Source organism: Bubalus bubalis, chromosome 9 (assembly GCF_019923935.1).
Source record: "Bubalus bubalis isolate 160015118507 breed Murrah chromosome 9, NDDB_SH_1, whole genome shotgun sequence".
Lineage (NCBI taxonomy): Eukaryota > Metazoa > Chordata > Mammalia > Artiodactyla > Bovidae > Bubalus > Bubalus bubalis.
The window spans coordinates 107471457-107487789 of NC_059165.1; the positions used below are offsets into that span (position 1 = coordinate 107471457).

Here is a 16333-nt window from a genome sequence, read left to right on the forward strand (position 1 = left end):
TCTGTCTTTTCTGAGAACTAGCACACGCCCTCATCCAGCCCCTCATGCTGGTCCCGGTTGACCAGTGGGGTTTCAGTTTGAAGGATCTTGGATCAGGGAAAGATTGGCCACACAATCCTCGTTGGCCTTCTCCCAGAAGTGAACTTTGAATTATGAAATTTGAGGTTCTGGGAGCCCCTTCCTTCCTTTTCCTGGGTGTAGAAGCTCCAGTTGGCCATAGATAGGAAAAAAATAGACGTATTTTAGTGTCCCTTCCTTGCAAAGGGAAGAAACGGAGGATGATTGATAGAAGTCGCTTGTGCTATGATGAGTGATCTTCTTAGATCAGAGATGATGTTGCCTTTGTCTCCCAACAGACTCTGTGTTCCATGTGAGTATTCCTGTCGGTGTTACATAGATGAGTTTAGAAATGGGAAGGAAAAACTCACAGCTGCCGCGTCGTCAGCATCGCTAACGAGGGGTTAGTGCCCTAGCAGCCTCTGACTGGCAAAGCGGTCTTTACTCCGTTGCATTTTTGTAGTGGTCAGGAAAAGCCTCTTCCTGTCCATTTAGACAGGACAGTCTAAAAAATCAGGTTACTCTTCTGGGAAGAGGGTCTTCCTGCCAATATAGACATGGCCTGCAATCCCACATTTTTTTTCCTTTTTAAAAAAAATATTAATTTTTAATTGAAAGATAATTGCTTTATAGAGTTTCATTGTTTTCTGTCAGACATCAACGTGGATCAGCCATAGGTATACATGTGTCCCCTCCCTCTTGAGCCTCCCTGCCATCTCCTGCCCCATCCCACCCCTCTAGGTTGATAGAGAGCCCCTGTTTGAGTTCCCTGAGACATATAGAAAATTCCCGTTGGCTACATATTTTACATACGGTAATGTAAGTTTCCGTGTTACTCTCTCCATATATCTCACCCTCTCCTCCCCTCTCCCTGTGCCCATAAGTCTGTTCTCTATGTCTGTGTCTCCATTGTTACCCTGCAAATAGGTTCATCAGTACCATCTTTCTAGATTCCATATATATATACGTTGCTGCTGCTACTAAGTCACTTCAGTCGTGTCCGACTCTGTGTGACCCCATAGACGGCAGCCCACCAGGCTCCCCCGTCCCTGGGATTCTCCAGGCAAGAACACTGGAGCGGGTTGCCATTTCCTTCTCCAATGCATGAAAGTGAGAAGTGAAAGTGAAGTCGCTCAGTCGTGTCCGACTCCTAGCGACCCCATGGACTGCAGCCCACCAGGCTCCTCTGTCCATGGGATTCTCCAGGCAAGAGTACTGGAGTGGGGTGCCATTGCCTTCTCCGATATATACGTTAGTGTACGATATTTATCTTTCTCTTTCTAACGTACTTCATTCTGTAATAGGCTCTAGGTTCATCCACCTCATTAGAACTGACTCAAATGCGTTTCTTTCTGTGGCTGAGTAGTATTCCATTGTGTGTATGTACCACAACTTCTTTATCCATTCATCTGTCGATGGACATCTAGGTTGCTTCCATGTTCTAGCAATTGTAAATGGTGCTGCAATATTGGAGTATATGTGTCTTTTTCAGTTTTGGCTTCCTCAGGGTATATGCCTAAGAGTGGGATTGCTGGGTCATATGGTGATTTTTTTTTTTATTCCTAGTTTTTTTAAGGACTCTCCATACCGTCCTCCATAGTGGCTATATCAATTTACATTCCCACCAATAGTGCAAGAGCATTCCCTTTTCTCCATACCCTTTCCAGCATTTATTGTTTGTAGACTTTTTGATGATGGCCATTCTGATTGGTGTGAGGTGATATCTTAATGTAGTTTTGATTTGATTTCTCTAACAATGAGCGATGTTGAGCATCTTTTCATGTGTTTGTTAGCCATCTGTATGTCTCCTTTGGAGAAATGTCTGTTTAGGTCTTTTTCCCACTTTTTGATTGGGTTGTTTGTTTTTCTGGCATTGAGTGGTATGAGCTGCTTGTATATTTTGGAAATTAATCCTTTGTCAGTTGTTTCATTTGCTGTTATTTTCTCCTATTCTGAAGGGTGTCTTTTCACCTTGCTCATAGTTTCCTTTGCTGTGCAAAAGCTTTCAAGTTTAATCAGGTCCCATTGTTTACTTTTGTTTTTATTTCCATTACTCCAAGAAGTGGGTCATAGAAGATCTTGCTTTGATTTATGTCATCGAGTGTTCTGCCTATGCTTTCCTCTAAGAGTTTTATAGTTTCTGATCTTGCATTTAGGTCTTTAATCCATTTTGAGTTTATCTTTGTGTATGGTGTTAGAAAGTGTTCTAATTTCATTCTTTTACACGTAACTGTCCAGTTTCCCAGCACTACTTACTGAAAGAGGCTATCTTTGTACCATTGTATATTCTTTGCTCCTTTGTCAAAAATAAGGTACCCATAAGTGCGTGGGTTTATTTGTGGGCTTTCTATCTTGTTCCATTGGTCTATATTTCTGTTTTTGTGCCAGTACCATACTGTCTTGATGACTGTAGCTTTGAAGTCAGGAAGGTTGATTCCTCCAGCTCCATTCATCTTTCTCAAGACTGTTTTGGCTGTTCAGGGTCTTTTGTGTTTCCATATGAATTGTGAAATTTTTTGTTCTAGTCTGTGAAAAATGCCATTGGTATGACAGGGATCACACTGAATCTGTAGATTGCATTTGGTAGTATAGTCATTTTCACAATACTAATTCTTTTTGTCCATGAACATGGAATATCTCCCCATCTGTTTATGTTGTCTTTGATTTCCTTCATCAGTGTCTTATAATTTTCTCTATACAGTCCTTTTGTCGCCTTAGGTAGGTTTATTCCTAGATATTTTATAATTTTTGTTGCAGTGGTGAATGGGATTGATTCCTTAATTTCTCGTTCTGATTTTTCATTATTAGTATATATGAATGCGCATGATTTCTGTATATTGAGTTTGTATCCTACGACTTTGCTAAATTCACTGATTAGCTTTAGAAGTTTTCTTATAGTATCTTTAGGGTTTTCTATGTGTAGTATCATGTCATCTGCAAACAGTGACAGATTTACTTCTTTTTTTCTGATTTGAATTCCTTTTATTTCTTTTTCTTCTCTGATTGCTGTAGCTAGGACTTCCAGAACTATGTTGAGTAATAGTGGTGAAAGTGGACACCCTTGCCTTGTTCCTGATCTTAGGGGGATGCTTTTAGTTTTTCACCATTGAAAATAATGTTTGCTGTAGGCTTATCATATATGGTCTTTACTGTGGTGAGGTAGGTTCCTTCTATGCCCTTTTTTTGAAGAATTCTAACCATAAATGGGTGCCAGATTTTGTCAAAGGCTTTTTCTGCATCTATTGAGATTATCATGTGGTTTTTATCTTTCAGTTCGTTAATATGGTATATCACATTGATTTGTGTGTACTGAAGAATCCTTGCATCCCTGGAATAAACCCAGCTTGATCATGGTTATGAGCTTTTTAATGTGTTGTTGAATTCTGTTTGCTAGAATTTGTCGAGGATTTTTGTATCTATTTTCATCAGTGATATTGGCCTGTAGTTTTCTTTGTCTGGTTTTGATATCAGGGTGATGGTGGCCTCATAGAATGAGTTTGGAAGTGTTCCTTCCTCTGCAATTTTTTGAAAGAGTTTTAGAAGAATAGGTATTAGCTCTTCTCTATGTGTTTGATTAGAATTCACCTGTGAAGCCATCTGGTCCTGGGCTTTGTTTTTTGGGAGATTTTTGATTACCGTTTTGATTTCAGTGCTTCTAATTGGGTTGTTCATTATTTCTATTTCTTCCTGGTTCAGTCTTTGAAGATTTAACTTTTCTAAGAATCTGTCCATTTCTTCCAGTTTATCCATTTTATTGCCATAAAATTGCTCATAGCAGTCTTTCATAATCCTTTGTATTTCTGCATTGTTGGAACCTCTGCTTTTTCATTTCTCATTTTGTTGATTTGTCTCTTCTCTCTTTTTTCTTGATGAGTCTGGTGAAAGGTTTATCAATTTTGTTTATCTCCTCAAAGAATGAGCTTTTAGTTTTATTAACTTTTACTATTGTTTCTTTCATTTCTTTTTCATTTATTTCTGCTCTGATCTTTGTGATTTCTTTCCTTCTGCTGATTTGGGAGGTTTTTTTTTTGTTGTTGTTGTTCTTTTTCCAGTTGTTTTAGGTGTAAAGTTAGGTTGTCTGTTCAATGTTTTTCTTGTTTCTTGAGGTAGGATTGTCTTGCTATAAACTTCCCTCTTACTGCTTTTGCTGCATGCCTTAGGTTTTGAGTTGTTGTGTTTTCATAGTTATTTATTTCTAGGATTTTTTTGATTTCCCTTTTGATTTCTTCAGTAACCTGTTCATTATTTAGAAACATATTGTTTAATCTCCATGTGTTTGTGTTTTTTTTGCAGTTTTTTCTTATAATTGATATCTAGTGTCATACAGTTGTGGTCATAAAAGATGCTTGATATGATTGCAATTTTCTTAAATTCCTGAGGTTTGATTTGTGACCCAAGATGTGGTCTATCCTGGAGAATGTTCCATGTGCACTTGAGAAGAAGGTGTATTCTTCTGCATTTGGATGGACTGTCCTGAAGACATCAATGAGATCCATCTCATCTAATGTATCATTTAAGACTTGTGTTTCCTTATTAATTTTCTGTTTTGATGATCTGTCCATTGGTGTAAGTGGGGGTGTTAAAGTCTGCTGCTATTATTGTGTTACTGTCAGTTTCTTCTTTTATGTCTTTTAGTGTTTGTCTTGTGTATTGAGGTGCTCCTGGAGCATAGATATTTATCATTGTTATATCTTCCTCTTGGATTGATCACTTGATCATTATGTAGCATGCTTCCTTATCTCTTATAATATTCTTTATTTCAAGGTCTATTTTGTCTGATATGAAGATTGCTATTCCAGCTTTCTTTTGCTTCCCATTTGCATGGAATATATTTTTCCATCCTCTCGCTTTCAGTCTATATGTCTTTAGGTGTGAAGTGGGTTTCTTATAGACAGCATATGTTTGGTTCTTGATTTTGTATCCATTCAGCCAGTCTGTGTCTTTTAGTTGGACCATTTAATCCATTTACATTTAAAGTAATTATTGATATATATGTTCCTATTTCCATTTTCTTAATTATTTGTGGTTTGTTTCTGCAGATGTTTTTCTTATTTTGTGTTTCCTGACTATATAAGTCCCTTTAACATTTCTTGTAAAGCTGATTTAATGATGCTGAATTCTCTTAACTTTTGCTTGTCTGTAAAGTTTTTGATTTCTCCATCAATTTTGAATGAAATTCTTGCCAGGCAGAAGAATCTTGGTTGTAGATTTTTCCCTTTTAGTACTTTAAATATATCCTGCCATTCCCTTTTGGCCTGCAGAGTTTCTGCTGAAAGATCAACTCTTAAACGTATGGGGTTTCCCTTGTATGTTACTTGTTGCTTTTCCCTTGCTGCTTTTAATATTCTTCCTTTGTGTTTAGTCTTTGTTAGTTTGATTAGTATGTGTCCTGGCATGTTTCTCTCTGGGTTTATCCTGTATGGGAGTCTGTGCCTCTTGGACTTGATTGACTATTTCCTTTTCAATGTTGTGGAAATTTTCAACTATAATCTCTTAAAAATTTTTCTCATACCCTTTCTTTTTCTCTTCTTCTTCTGGGATCCCTATAATTCAGATTTTGGTGCATTTAATATTGTCCCAGAGATCTCTGAGACTGTCCTCAGTTCTTTTCATTCTTTTTACTTTATTCTGCTCTTCAGCAGTTATTTCCACCATTTTATCTTCCAGCTCACGGATCCGTTCTTCTGTTTCAGATATTCTGCTATTGATTCCTTCTAGAGTATTTTTAATTTCAATAATTGTGTTGTCTGTGTCTGTATGTTTATTCTTTAATTCCTCTAGGTCTTTGTTAATTGATTCTTGCATTTTCTCCATTTTATTTTCAAGGTTTTGTATTATCTTTATGATCAATATTCTGAATTCTTTTTCAGGTAGTTTGCTTATTTTCTCTTCATTTATTTGGACTTGTGTGTTTTTGGTTTGTTCCTTCATTTGTTCAGTACTTCTGTCTTTTCATTATTTTTTTAAACTTATTATGTTTGAGGTCTCCTTTTTCCAGGCTTCAGGGTTGAATTCTTTCTTTCTTTTGGTTTCTGCCCTCATAAGGTTGGTCCAGTGGTTTGTGTCAGCTTTGTGTAGGGTGTGACTCGTGCTTGCATTTGGTGGGAGGCAGTGAGTTTTTTTTTTTTTTTTCTTCCTCTGATGGGCAGGACTGAGTAAGGTGGTAATCCTGTCTGCTGACGATTGGTTTGTATTTTTGTCTTCTTTGTTGTTGGGGTGAGGTACCCCGCACAGGGTGCTACTGGTGGTTGGGCGATGTTGGGGCTTGTATACAAGTGGTTGCCTTTGTGGGAGTTCTCGCCACTTGATACTCCCTAGGGCTAGTTCTCTGGTAGTCTAGGGTCTCGGAGTCAGCACTTCCACTCCAAAGGCTCTGGGCTTGATCTCTGGCCAGGAACTGAGATTCCACAGGTAGGTGGTTATGACATTAAATGGGATTAAAACAAATACCCAAAAAGGAGAAACCAAAGATGAACCCCAGACAAATGGCAATTACAAAATCAAGCAAATAATAATTAAAATAATAGACAATACACACATACATAAACACCCATAAGCAAAATCAAAACAGTCCAACAAAAATAGAGCACAACAGACTGACCCAGTGAACAGAGGAAACCAAAAACGATATCCACTAGCTGAGAACAAAATGAACTAAAGCACAAACCGGAAAACAGAACTAAAGCAAGGCACCAACTGGGGGGTAAAGCAATGAAAGCAAACACAACAAATAATGGTGAGAAAAAGAAAAGAAAGAAAGAATAGAAATGCAAAGTTAAATAGAGGTAGATACAGATTTATATATTAAAGATTAACTGCAAGGGGAAAAGAACAGGAGGAAAAGCAAACAAATAAATGTAGAAAAAATCATAAGTTTAAAAAAAATTAAAAATTGAAATTGAAGAGAAAAAAAAGAAAAAAGGAAAACTACAGAACTGCAAAAGGCCAAAGTTCTGCAAAAGGCAGAAATTTATAACAGAAATAAAAAGTGTGATTGGAAAAGAAAATCTTATAAGCTTAAATAGATTTCATAGTGCTAATAAAATGGACAACTACAGCAAGGTGGGGGAGGTAGGGAAAATAAGAGAAAAAGAAAAAAAGTCCAGAAGCAACTCTAGAGCAAGTCAAAATATGAGAATAATAACTGTTTTTCTCGAGCCCCTGCTGTCAGCGTTCTTTCCCTCACTGTGAGTCACAGTCCACGTTGCCTCCCGAGGATGCTCTCTACTACGAGGCTGGTCTCTGGACCTGCTGTGGGGGCAGCTCAGACTCTGATCTGGTCCTCCTCCTCTGTGTTCTTGCCTCCAGTGTCCACAGCTGTCAGAACTAGTGCATTTTCTTTTGTGGCAGCTCTCAATGGCCTTTGATATATTCCATAGAGACAGAGTCTGCCTAGTTGATCGTGTGCATTTAATCTGTAGCTTGTACAGCTGGTGGGAAGGTTTTGGGTCTTCTTCCTTAGCCACACTGCCCCTGGGTTTCAGCTGTGGCTTTATTTCCACCTCTGCATGTGGGTCGTTCACTGGGGTTTGCTCTTGAGGCTGCCCTGGAGGGCTTGGGTTTGCCCCAGTGAGGGCCAGGAGTGGAGGTGGTGCAGCTGCTTGGGTCGCAGGGAATCTGACAGTACCAGGTATTCAGGGGAGTTGGTGGCTAGGGCAGCAGGAAATATAGTGCTCTAAAAGGATATAGTGCTCTAGAAGAAAAATAAATGCAAAAAGGCAAAATGGTTGTCTAAGGAGGCCTTACAAATAGCTGAGAAAAAACCACTACAATATTGCAAAGTAATTAGCCTCCAATTAAAATAAGTAAAATTTTAAAAAAAATCCAAAGAAAAGAGAAGAAAAGCTAAAGGCAAAGGAGAAACGGAAAGATATACCCACCTGAAGAAAAGTTCCAAAGAAAAGCAAGGAGAGATAAGAAAGCCTTTCTTAGTGATTAGTGCAAAGAAATAGAGGAAAACAATAGAATGGGAAAGACTGGAGATCTCTTCAAGAAAATTAGAGCTACCAAGGGAACATTTCATGCGAAGATGGGCACAATAAAGGACAGAAGTGGTATGGACCTAACAGAAGCAGAAGATATTAAGAAAGGGTGGCAGGAGCACACAGAAGAGCTATACAAAAAAGATTTTCATCACCCAGATAACCACGATGGTGTGATCACTCACCTAGAGACAGATATCCTGGAGTGCGAAGTCAAGTGGGCCTTAAAAAGCATCACTACGAACAAAGCTAGTGGAGGTGATGGAATTCCAGCTTGAGCTGTTTCAAATCCTGAAAGATGATGCTGTGAAAGTGTTGCACTCAATATGCCAGCAAATTTGGAAAACTCAGCAGTGGCCACACAACTGGAAAAGGTCAATTTTCATTCCAATCCCTAAGAAAGGCAATGGCAAAGAATGTTCAAACTACAGCACAATAGCACTCATCTCACATGCTAGCAAAGTAATGCTCAAAATTCTTTTAAGGAAATCTTCAACAGTATGTGAACAGTGAACTTCCAGATGTTCAAGCTGGATTTAGAAAAGGCAGAGGAACCAGAGATCAAATTGCCAACATCCGTTGGATCATAGAAAAAGCAAGAGAGTTACAGAAAAACATCTACTTCTGCTTTGTTGACTACACCAAAGCCTTTGACTGTATAGATCACAACAAACTGTGGAAAATTCTTAAGGAGATGGGAATACCAGACCACCTGACCTGCCTCCTGAGAAATCTGTATGCAGGTCAAGAAGCAACAGTTAGAACTGGACATGGAACAATGGACTGGTTCCAAATTGGGAAAGGTGTATGTTAAGGCTGTATACTGTCACCCTGCTTATTTAACTTACATGCAGAGTACATCATGCGAAATGCCAGGCTGGATGAAGCACAAGCTGGAATCAAGCTTGCAGGGAGAAATATCAATAACCTCAGATATGCAGATGACACCACCCTTATGGCAGAAAGCAAAGAGGAACTGAAGAGCCTCTTGATGAAAGTGAAAGAGGAGAGTGAAAAAGCTGGGTTGAAGTTAAACATTCAAAAAATTAAGATCATGGCATCTGGTCCCATCACTTCATGGCAAATAGATGGGGAAACAATGGAAACAGTGACAGACTTTATTTTCTTGAATTCCAAAATCACTGCAGATGGTGACTGCAGTCATGAAATTAAGACACTTGCTCCTTGAAAGAAAAACTGTGACAAACCTAGACAGCATATTAAAAAGCAGAGACATTACTTTGCCAACAAAGGTTCGTCTAGTCAAGGCTATGGTTTTTCCTGTGGTCATGTATGGATGTGAGAGTTGGACTGTGAAGAAGGCTGAGCGCCGAAGAATTGATGCTTTTGAACTGTGGTGTTGGAGAAGACTCTTGAGAGTCCCTTGGACTGCAAGGAGATCCAACCAGTCCATTCTGAAGGAGATCAGCCCTGGGATTTCTTTGGAAGAACTGATGCTAAAGCTGAAACTCCAGTACTTTGGCCACCTCATGCGAAGAGTTGACTCATTGGAAAAGACTCTGATTCTGGGAGGGATTGGGGGCAGGAGGAGAAGGGGAAGACAGAGGATGAGATGGCTGGATGGCATCACTGACTCGATGGACATGAGTCTGAGTGAACTCCGGGAGTTGGTGATGGACAGGGAGGCCCGGCATGCTGCGATTCATGGGGTCTCAAAGAGTCGGACACGACTGAGCAACTGATCTGATCTGATCTGATGGTTTTTCCAGTAGTCATGTATGGATGTGAGTGTTGGACCATACAGAAAGCTGAACGCTGAAGAATTGATGCTTTTGAACTGTGGTGTTGGAGAAGACTCTTGAGAGTCCCTTGGACAGCAAGGAGATCCAACCAGTCAGTCCTAAAGGAAATCAGCCCTGAATATTCATTGGAAAGACTGATGCTGAAACTGAAGCTCCAATACTTTGGCCACCTGATCCAAAGTAGTGACTCATTGGAAAAGGCCCTGATGCTGGGAAAGATTGAAGGCAGGAGGAGAAGGGGACAACAGAGGAGATGTTTGGGTGTCATCACCGACATGAGTTTGAGCAAATTCCAGCAGTTGTTGATAGGCAGGGAAGTCTGGCGTGCTGCAGTCCATGGGGTCACAAAGAGTTGAACACGACTAGCAACTAAACTGAACTGAGAAGGGTCTGGCAACCCACTCCAGCTTTCTTGCCTGGAGAACTCCTGTGACAGAGAAGCCTGCCAGGCCACAGTCCACAGGGTTGCAGAACTGGACAGGACTGAAGCACCCTGCGTGTATAGATGCAAGCTTTTTTTTTTTTTTTTTGCCCGTGGCAGTTCTGCCCCAGTGGGGTTGAGCGTGAAGGTGGCACAGCTGCTTGGGTCATGAGGACCCTGGGAGTGCCAAATGCACAGGGACACGGACTCTGTTGGCCACAGGAGTTATGGCCCTATTGGTGTTTTTCTAGCCCCAAATGGCAACCCACTCCAGTGTTCTTGCCTGGGGAATCCCAGAGACGGGGGAGCCTGGTGGACTGCCGTCTATGGGGTCGCACAGAGTCAGACACGACTGAAGCGACTTAGCAGCAGCAGCAGCAGCAGCTGGCGATCAAAAAGCCTCTTTGTCTAGTCTGTCTCCACTGCTCTGCTCATTGAGCATCCTCCTCTGTAGATGGGTACCTCAGGCACATAAAGGGGCACCCTGGGTGGGGTCCTACTCTGTAGTTTGGTGCGTCAGGCGTTTGATGGGCCAGCCTCTCTATTGTTCAGCTGCCAGTGCTTGCGTGTGGGGGGAGAGAGGTTGTGGTGATGGCCCCACCCCCTATGCATGACTCAGCAGTGTCATTTTGCTTCCATGGCTGCCCGGCTTTCCTCCACAGGCATTTCCCGCAGTCTCCTCCCTCACATCCCCTCGGTCCATCTTTCTCTGCAGTCCACAGCTGCCCTCGCCGTGGGATTGCTCCACAATCCCTATTCTCCAGCTCCCAGTTGCTGCGCCTTCCAGGGGACCCGCGTCCCTGTCCAGGGTCTGTATGGCTGCAGCAAGGGCTGTCTGATTCTCATTCCATTTAGGCTGTCACAGATCAGCTGTTTCACTCTTAGCCTCAAATGTTTCTCCTCTGACTCTTGACAGTTGCCCCAATGTGGGGATCGGACCCCTGCTTCAGTTCCCCCACCCGCCGAGGGCAGGTCCAGTCCTTCTAACGCTCCCGTTTTTCCCTAGTTCCTTCCTCCTACCGAGTTTTGCGTGGTGCTATATATTCTTTCCTGGTGGTCAGGCACTCCTGCCTGCTCTCAGCTGGTGTTCCGCATGCACTTCTGTGTCTGTGGGTGCATTCCTGATGTATCCGTGGAGGGAGATGTGCTCCACGTCCACCTGCTCCTCTGCCACCCCACGTCAACCACTAGGTGCCAACCTCTGACATTCTGTGGTCGTGCCAGGGCAGGTTGGTTTGTGGGTGTGTGTGTTCCCCAGATCCCACCATGCAGCTTTGTTAAATGTGGTTTTTGGAGCATGTTAGTGAGTATTCTAAGGTAAAACCATTTAAAAATAGGGAAATGTGGCTAAATCTTAGTAATCTCTATGAAAATCAGATACAGGAAGATAAAGAAAATCAGAGATATGGCATGTGAATCAGCAGGACTACTGAGGAAAATCTTCTCAGCCCGGTAGTTCTCTGGCACACGGTACAAAATATCTGGAAACTGCTGGACATGGTTTCAAAAAACTAAAGGTGGATTTGCTGATAATAGGATGATCAACTCGGACCATCCTAAAGATAAACTATTAGAATGCATACGATTCTTGCATAGGACTAGTGTGTAAAAAATTAACATGGAAAAACACATTTCTATGTCTAAGTCCCAGCAAGGTGTGCTTGGAAAATGAAATTTGTGTGAAAGAGTTAGACTAGGTCAGTTGTATCATGTCTCTAACTCCAGATCTGATCAATGTCGCCAAGAGACTGTGGGGGGGGAATTATTCTGGTTCTTGAGAGACAGTTAAAGGTACTGGATGCTCGGGGCTGGTGCACTGAGATGACCCAGAGGGATGGTACGGGGAGGGAGGAGGGAGGGGGGTTCAGGATGGGGAACACGTGTATACCTGTGATGGATTCATGTTGATGTATGGCAAAACCAATACAATATTGTAAAGTAATTAGCCTCCAATTAAAATTAATAAATTTATATTAAAAAAACACCTGGAAATACTAAAAAAAAAAAGAAGATACCTCAGATTAAAAATAAAATAAATAAAGGTTGCAAGAGATGGATAGAAATCCAACAGGAAAAAAATCAAAAGATGTTTATTAACAATCAAAAATGGAAGAAAATTTGTTTTTTTGAGTGGTCTGATGGAAGAATGACAGGCAGATTGCAAAGGCAAGATACAGCCAGTACGTCATTTTCATGAAGAGCATGGTAGGAGCATTTACTGTTACCCAATATCAAAAATTATTACAAGGCTACAGTTTTCAAGATAAGGGGATCCCAGTGCTGGGGTGGTTACCACATCCAAGGAACAGAATAGTGAACTCAGAAACGGTTCTTGCAGAAGTGGAATCTTGCATCACCCATTCCTGCCGACCCTCCGCATCTTCCATTTGTTTCTGTGTTGTCTGTTGAGAACTAGGGGAAGGATGTTGTCCTCAAAAAATGGTGGGTGGACCACTGCACCATACAGAAAAATTAACTCGTACTAGCAGTTCACACCACACTCACAAGTCAGCTTGAGGTGGGTTAGACACCTCAGTGTCAAAGGTAAAACCCTAAAATCCACAGACGCTAATGTGGTTTCTTCAAGACTTAAGGTAAAAAGATTTCTTAAATAGAATACATATGCTCTATGCTTTAAGCGGGACAAAATGGCTATGGTGAAACTGTTGGAGGAAAAACTATCGCAGACCTGGATCAGAGTGAAAATGTCAGTCACACAATTGAGAATGGCCTTAAATCCTACCTGTGTGTCTTTCTCTGGTATTTAAATTGACAAAGAGTGGCCAGATGTGAATTGAGAGAAGACAGAACCTGTTGGTAGGTGGGCAAGGGATTTGATTGAGTACTGTCACCAATGAGGAAAAAACAGTAATGGCAAACCCAGTCCTAAGGGGAAGGTGCTCCGCTTCTTCATTCCTCACACAATGAGAAAGAGAGCCACGGGGAGGTGCGAGCACTCCTCCAGATTGCCACCAGCTGACAATACTGAGAGTAGGCAAGGGCGCTGAGCCTCAGCCATCTCTTTGGACTGCAAGTGAAAAGTTCCTGCATAGTAGTATGGAGAAGATGGGGGCACCATCTGGGAATGTTGGGGAACAGTTGCCTCGAGACCTTGCAGATGTCATGAGCAGGGGACAAATCTGTTCCAATGACCGCCCACCCCAAGGTGTACTCCCAGGGACCCATGCGAGAATGCATAAATTGTGTCCCTGTTGCTGAGAAAGGCAGGGGAACCTCTGCAGGGCACAGGGCTGGTGCAGAGCCTGAGAAGTCTCCAGCTCCACCATCCCCTTTCCTGACTGCCCCCCACCACCTCCCCATCCAGGTCGTCTTTGTGCGGGACTGCCGTCCTGACTGAGATGGGGTCTCTGACCCTGTGTATCCCCCTCTGTCCCCAGAGCCCTCGGTGGTGTTCGCCAAGGAGCAGCCGGCATGCAGTGAAGTGCAGGCTGTGGCAGGGGCAAGTGCCACGCTGAGCTGCGAGGTGGCCCAGGCCCAGACAGAGGTGACGTGGTACAAGGACGGCAAGAAGCTGAGTTCGAGCTCAAAAGTGCGTGTGGAGGCCACGGGCCGCAAGCGGCAGCTGGTGGTGCAGCAGGCAGGCAAGGCGGACGCCGGGGAGTACAGCTGCGAGGCTGGGGGCCAGAAGGTCTCCTTCCACCTGGACGTCACAGGTCAGTCCTTGAGGCGGATGCTGAGCTAGGCCATGCAGGCGATGAGAGGCCGGCTATCTGCCTCCCCAAACTTGTGTGCCCTTGCCTGTGTCCTTCATCTCTTCAAGCCTCCCTGTCTTGCATGTCCCATCTTTGTCCCTGTGGGAGGGTAATTGGGGAAGGTGTGCTTGCAACGAAGAGGGGCCGTTTCTGCCCACATCTTTTCCTGGCAGTGAGGCTCAATCACACTGGCTTAGCACCTGCCCAGAACCTGCTGGTTATTCCCGGTGTTGAGACCCTGGGTCTCTTTGGGGTTTGGGGCTGAGGTAGACCTGGAGATACGTGACTCTCCTCCCATCATAAGTCTCTCCTCAACACCCAGCACATTCCCTCGTATTGCCCCTCATGCCAGTTCTCAGTTGTCAAGAGGTGTTTCAATTTGGTGGATCCCTGATCATGAGAAATATTGGCCACACAATCCTACTTGAAATTCTCTTAGGGGTGAACTTTGGATGATGAAATATGAGGTTTCTGGGAGGCCTTTTCTTCCTTTTCCTGGATATAGAAGCTCCAGTTGCCTAGATGTGGCAGGAAATATGCCCATGTTTGTTGTCACATATTCAAAGAGAAGAAAAAAGGCTGGTTGGTAGAGAGTCAACTGAGCTATTTAGGCTGATCTTAGATAAAAGATGCTTTTGCCTCTGTCTTCAAACAGGTTGGATTTTCCCGTCAGTACTCCTTTTTGCGCTCCGCTGAGGGAGTTAGGAACAGAAAGGAACACGCTCACTTCTGCCACATCAATAGTCTTTGCTAAGAAGGAGTTGCTGTCCTAGCAACCTCTGACTGCAAAGCAGTGCTTATTTCCTTGATGTTTCCTGATGGTCAGTGAGTGTCTCTGTCTTGTTACTGGAAGACAGGGCAGTCTTAGAAATCAGCTTATTCTTCTTCCAGGAAGAGAGTCTTGTGCCAAAGAGGGATGGGCTGCCATGTCACATTTACTCCTGGGTGCTGACACATGATTTGCAACTGCTGATCTAGAATGATTTGTGGGTGGATACCTCAGATCCCACAGTTCATCTTTATAGAATGTGTTTTTTGGAACACATTAGAGAATATTTGAAAGTAAAACTTTTAAAAACTTGTGAAATGTGGCTAAATCATTGTAAGCTCTATGAACACAAGAAGAGAGAAGTCAACGTGCTGTAAGACTTGCCAATCAGTAGGACCAATAATGAGAAGTCTTCTCGGCCCTGTAGTTCTCTGGTTGTTTTTGTTTATTTGCAAGTCATGTCTAACTCTTTTGTGACCCTGTGGACTGTAGTCTGCCCCGCTTCTCTGTCCATGGGATTTCCCAGGTAAGAATTCTACAGTGGGTTGCCATTTCCTTCTCTAGGGGATCTTCCTTGCCCAGGGATCGAACTTGCATCTCCTGCATTGAAGGCAGATTCTTTATTGCCCAACCACCAGGGAAACCAGTTCTCTGGTACACTGTGCAAAATGTCCTGGAAAACTGTTATTCTGTGCTTGTGGAGATGATCCTAGAGAGACAAAAAGGAGATAGACTCTGTAACTTTCTTCATATACAAAACGTAGCATCGATACCAAAATGACCTAGAAATGGCAGGGAGAATCAAACTTCAGGCCAATCTACTGCGAATATCAAGGCCGAAATAAAAAATCATAATAATTGTTACCAAAATGAATTAATCAATGTATCCAGGAGTAGGGATCCGTGATAAAAGTCATATTCTAGGGTTGCACAATGAGCTTAACGTTGGATATGTTAATAGATAGAAATTAGAAAGCTGGATATTAAGAAACAGAGTGCAAGGACTTCCCTGGTGGTCCAGAATGCCAATGCCAGGGACAAGGGTTTGATCCTTGTTCTATGAAGATCCCAAATGTGATTATCTCCATGAGTACAGAATCAAATGGTTAATTAAATTCAAACATCATACATCAAGCCAAATATTTGATAACATCAAGCATCTGTCCCTGCCATAAAATACTTGGGAAACTATATAAGATATTTTTTCTTTTAACATAATAAAATTCCTGTGAAAAGAACAACAGTGATAACATCATCCCACTTAAGGTGTACTGAAAATCTTTGAGTGAGGGATAACAGACTGGTTCCAAATAGGAAAAGGAGTACGTCAAGGCTGTATATTGTCACCCTACTTATTTAACTTATATGCAGAGTACATCATGAGAAACGCTGGGCTGGAGGAAGCACAAGCTGGAATCAAGATTGCCAGGAGAAATATCAATAACCTCAGATATGCAGATGACACCACTCTTATGGCAGAAAGTGAAGAGGAACTACAGAGCCTCTTGATGAAAGTGAAAGAGGAGAGTGAAAAAGTTGGCTTAAAGCTCAACATTCAGAAAACGAACATCATGGCATCTGATCCCATCACTTCATGGCAAATAGATGGGGAAACAGTGGAAACAGTG

The 16333-nt window shown here is 42.3% G+C and overlaps 1 protein-coding gene across 12 annotated transcripts in view; it reads left to right on the forward strand.

Moving 5' to 3' along the window:
• OBSCN (obscurin, cytoskeletal calmodulin and titin-interacting RhoGEF) overlaps positions 1-16333 on the forward strand; it is a 231037-nt gene that overhangs the window by 69194 nt on the left and 145510 nt on the right. For 11 of the 12 annotated variants that reach the window (XM_045166786.1, XM_045166791.1, XM_045166796.1 and 8 more), the window contains one exon: positions 13622-13897. The exons of the other annotated variant lie outside the window; for it this stretch is intronic. In XM_045166786.1, the coding sequence (XP_045022721.1) occupies positions 13622-13897 (276 nt within the window). The remainder of the gene's footprint in view (positions 1-13621; positions 13898-16333) is intronic. 12 annotated transcript variants of the gene reach the window in all.